General features: G+C 56.8%; 1 protein-coding gene across 1 annotated transcript in view; it reads left to right on the plus strand.

The window, feature by feature from the left end:
- Nucleotides 1–3,180: 3,180 nt before the first annotated feature.
- Igf2 (insulin like growth factor 2) overlaps nucleotides 3,181–4,752 on the plus strand; it is a 9,692-nt gene continuing 8,120 nt past the window's right edge. Inside the window, exons 1-2 of the mRNA XM_008839206.3 lie at nucleotides 3,181–3,301; nucleotides 3,856–4,020. Coding sequence (XP_008837428.1) covers nucleotides 3,859–4,020 — 162 coding nt within the window. The 5' untranslated portion in view covers nucleotides 3,181–3,301; nucleotides 3,856–3,858. The remainder of the gene's footprint in view (nucleotides 3,302–3,855; nucleotides 4,021–4,752) is intronic.

The raw sequence follows: 4,752 nt of genomic DNA on the forward strand, positions 1-4,752 counted from the left end.
CCCAAAGCCAAGCTAGGGCAGAGCCTGCCCCCGGCGGCCATGGGGCCGCGGCTTCGCCTAGGCTCGCAGCGCCGGAGCGCATGGGGCGCAGGGGCGGCGGGGCGCCCGCGGGCCTCCTGCGCGGCTGCGGCGGAGCGGGGCGCTCAGAGTTCGGAGAGGAGCGGGGAGCCGCTCAGGGCCGCTTGCCTGCACGCTGTCCTCCCTCCTCGACGCCGGCTTGGCTCGGCCTCCTCCACCCTTGCCCTGTCGGGGGGCGCGAAGGCAAAAAACAACGAAAAGTTCCACTGGCTTCGGCGTGCGCTCCGGGGCGCCCGTGTTCCGCGTCCGTACCGCCTGCGCCCCCTTCCCGAGCTTGCATCCCCCAGCGAGGGCGCCCCTGCTCCATGCTAGTCCTGGCACCGTAGGTCCTGGCGCCGCTGTCCTTGACGGCCAGGGAGCTCCTGGTCTCAAATGCAGCCCCAATTCTCTATGGTCTCTGAGCACCCCGGGAAAACGTCCCCTGCTTTTCTGAACCTAGGGCGTTAAGTTTTGCTGGTATCCTCGAAATTTATGCATGCTTTCCAGGCCCTCCAAAATCATTCAACATTTGTAGTGCTCACGGGGCGGGGGGAAAAAAACCAACACTAATTTCCAACCATTTCTAAAGGTGGGGAGCCTCTGTTGGCTTTGCCACATTTAGACTATGTGAACTGGGTCCCCAAGTTTTTCCCCTGGACTTGTAACAGTTTTCTGTGCAAGCTCCTACAATTGAAAGAACACCAACCCCAGTTTCCTAAGGTACAAATTTAAACCCAGGTCCTAGGGCCCTGCAGACAAATTTTTCCGGCTCCCCAAAGAGTGGACAATATTTTCCTCTTATTTAGGGGCTGCGCCCACAAGAGGAACTTTTTCCTGTGTCTTTGCGGTTGTGTTCCCACGAACTTCGCCCTTATTTCTTACACGTTTTTCCTGATTGACTAACGTGGACATTACTGGGTTCCATACTTTATCGCCTCAACTCTAAATTTTACGTGTTGAATCCCACCTAGGTCTCCCTAACAATTTTCCCAGAACCCTCAAAGTTTCAACCTTGTTTTCTATGCTCTCCTAAATGTAGGCATCCTGTCACCTCACACAGCCTGCCTTCTCATCTTCCGAATTCCATAAAATCAAGAGCACTTTCAGCCACCACCCCCAAACTCATGGAACACATCCCCACCCCCATGGGCCACAAAGGTCTGGGGAATTCATTTTCAGGGCCCTTGCAAGCTTTCTGGCCACAGTTGGGATACTTTAAAATGTAGACGCTATCACCCAAGCCTACAAAACAGGCTGAGCGATGACCCAAGGTGTGTTCCCATATGGTGTGGCGGACCTCAGACAGACAGACATAATCAATCCCATGTCTTTCTGGGTCTTGTCAAGCACAAAGCTAACCTGTGGACAGAGCCTTTCTAGTATAAACTAGGCTTTGTTGACTACCCTCAGTCCTCTGAACTTTCCCTCTGTACCACAGAGGGAAATATGAAGAGTCCCTGGGTCCCTCTAGTTTGCTGATGAATCTGGGTTTTCTAAAATTCAACACCAATTGCAAAATCCAGGTTCATCCTGGACCCTCTCCCCTTCCCCATGTCTGTCCAAGTTAGGCTTCCACAAACATAAGGCAATGCCTTCCAGGTCCCCAAACACAGTGTTATCCTTGGGTCACAGAAAAACTCTGGCTGCAGTGCCAGCAGGGTTCCCACGCAGTCCCTTGAATTTCAACAGGATTTTCTGTACAGTCTTTGCAGATCACAAATTTGGGGCGTGATTCTCAGGCCCCATGACTTAGGAATTCAATCCTCAATATTCCTTAAAATATAGCAATTGACCCTTAAGTGCTCAAAGGATCTTGGAAACTTTAGATTCAGAAATTATTTTCCTGGGCCCCCAAATTCAGACACTCCAAAAACAAATTGAGATTTTTTTCTTCTAAAGAAACGAGTTTTTATTAAACTTTAATGAACTTTGTTGAATTTATGACCCCTGCCTGAGTCTCCCTACATTTAGACATGTTTATAGTCCCCCAAAGTACAATGAAAAAAAATGTCCCTGGATCCCAAAAATCCTAGGTCTGTGACTTATTAGTTTCTTAGCTAATTCCAATGCCCGAAGTTTAGGTTCCAACCCCCAGTGGGTAATTTCTATTGATCCCTGAAACTCAGAGTGTGTTTCACTTGGGTCCCTCAAGTGCAAACATTGTCCAAGAAAGCATATAGGAACTTTCCCCTCGTTCAACAAAAACACCAATTGAAGTCAGTTTGAGAAATTAAAATATTAAAGAACATTGATTTTCTGTCTTCCTCAAATGGACCCACCCGCTTAAAGTCTGGAATCCTCCAAATTTAGAGGGTTCTTCTCCGGTCTCTACAGGAGGCTAAAGATCTCTGAAGCGGCAATAACTGAGGTCAGTTTCCCTGGATGCTGCAAGGGCCACCGGCCTGCAGTCCTCAAAGTTAGAGATTAGCCCCCCACATTCTCTAATAATTCACCTGGACCCCCAAAGTGTGTCAATTGCTTTACATCCCAGAATTTCACCCAATGCCGCTCCTAAATTTCTTCAAATTTCTGAGAGAATTTTTTTTAACTCAACCCCCAAAATCTAACCCTTACAAATGAGCCTAGGTTTTTGTGGGTTCCTTAAAATAGCTGGGCAAGATGTTGGGTTACCTCAGGAGGGCTGCATCACTGCGCTCCCCATTTTTTCATGGAGTAATTTCCCTCATTCCCCAAACGTGGACTCTTATTTTTCTGAAATCTCAGGTTTAGTCGTTAACCACAGTGCCCCCATTTATGGACTCTCCCTGGGGTCCCCTTGCTTTGGGACACTCTCTGAGCTGCAAATCAGTCAGCGGTCTGACTTGGGATCCCCGAATTTGGGGCATTGCTTCCACCTCCACCCGCCACCCTTGGCAGCTTCCTTCCCCTGTCTTGCGCACAGTGGAACACTGATTTCGGACTCTTTTCCTACGGTGTCCCGGAGCAGCTCAGGTTTTGGAAGTCTTTCTGTATGCCCCAAACACACTCAGGACGCTGCGCAACCGCCAGGACGTGGGCAGTGCTTCTCCCGCATCCAGGAAAACGACTGGGCATTGCCCCCAGTTTCCCCCAAATTTGGGCATTGTCCCCGGGTCTTCCAACGGACTGGGCGTTGCCCCCGGACACTGGGGACTGCCCCCGGGGTCTCGCTCACCTTCAGCAGCGTCCACTGCCCTCCACACAGCGCTCTCCCGCCCGTCGCCTCTGCTCCTCGTGCGCCCGCGGACGCAACTTCGGCCTTGTGGTGAGCTCCCCGAGGCGCAGTTCCCAAGGCTCCAACCCTGCGGCTGCCGGCACTGGCTGCTGTGCTGCCCCGGCTGGGCGCTCGACTCCAGCTGCAGGACCCAGAAGCGCGGGTGCCGGCTGTGAGCTTCTCCCTCTGCCGCCGTGCAGCCTGGGGCCGGGCGCCCCCAAACTGAAGCCCCTTTTCATGCACTCTTTGCAGACATCACGGTGGCGGGAAGAGCCGCCGGGGCCTCGCGGTGGGGCGGGCAGAGCGCCGGGTCGCAGGGACGCCGGGGAGAGGCGCTGCGCGCTGGGGCGGCTTGGATCCTCCAGCCCTTGGGTCCAGGGACTCCGGGAGGCGCGCGCTCTGCGCGGGCGCAGTGCTTGATGGCGAGGCCCGGGGCTTAGCCCGCGACGCGCGGGTTTCCGCCGCCCGCGGCCCCTTTCCGACTCCAGGAGGCGCGGGCAGCGCTGGCTGCGGGGGGCGGGCAGGGTGCATGGGTGTATGAGTGGTTTTGATTCGGCTTAAAAAAAAAAAAAATAACGCCTTCTAACATTATCCAAACTCTCTAGGACATGGCTTCCTCAGACCCCCAAATTGTCGTGGTGGCCCCTGGTGCTGTACCCGCGTCGACTCAAATTCAACGCACTGAGGATGGGGGAACTATTATCCGGCTATTTTGGGTGGGTCCCAAAGGCGCGCTGCTTAGACGCACCCCGGCGAGCTCTGTTGTGCAGGTAGGATCTGACCCACGTTTCCCACCCACCTCCTCTCTTTGCGGGCAGGCAGGCACAGCCTGTGAACACAGTGCTCTAGGCTTGGACGGGATCTGGCCCCAAGGCCTGGTCAGCCTTGCCAGAGTCCGGCACCTGGTTGCAGCCCGGGCTGCCCAGGGATCGCGCGTGCAGCACCGGGGGGCGCTCGGGATCTGGCTGCGACTCCAGGTGCCTCCCAGCCCCGTTCTGCCTGCTCAGGCAGGTGGCGGCCGTGCGCTCCAGGGGAGCCTGGGGAAGCTTCCTTGGGTTGCCAGCTCCCAGCGGGGATCCGGGTCCCCAAGATCCACGCGCCCAGCCACCCGCGTCGGGACTTGCGTTCTGCTGGGATGCCCCAGCCCCGCAGCCCTCGAGAGGGGCGCGGGGACCCTCCGCGCCACCTGGGCCTGGATGCCACACACGTTCGCCCCAGAGTTCCCTGGCGCACCAGCACCCAGGAAACGCAGGTCGAGCCCCCCGAGTTCTTCGGCACCGAGATGTGCCGTTTCGCCTGCCTTGCGGGGCGCCCAGCCCCCCCATCCGGGCTGGCGACCCCGCACCCCACTGCCCCCCCATCGGCGCCCCCCGGTGCCCAGGGCCCCCAGTCCGCGTTCCCCCCCGGTGGCTCGAGTTGCGGGGGCGGTCCCGGGGCGGGGCGAGGGCCCTGCGGGCGCCCATTGGCGCGGGCGCACGGCCAGCGGGGCCCGAGCGGGCGCC

The sequence above is a fragment of the Nannospalax galili genome, unplaced genomic scaffold (assembly GCF_000622305.1).
Source record: "Nannospalax galili isolate Female #2095 unplaced genomic scaffold, S.galili_v1.0 scaffold1639, whole genome shotgun sequence".
Lineage (NCBI taxonomy): Eukaryota > Metazoa > Chordata > Mammalia > Rodentia > Spalacidae > Nannospalax > Nannospalax galili.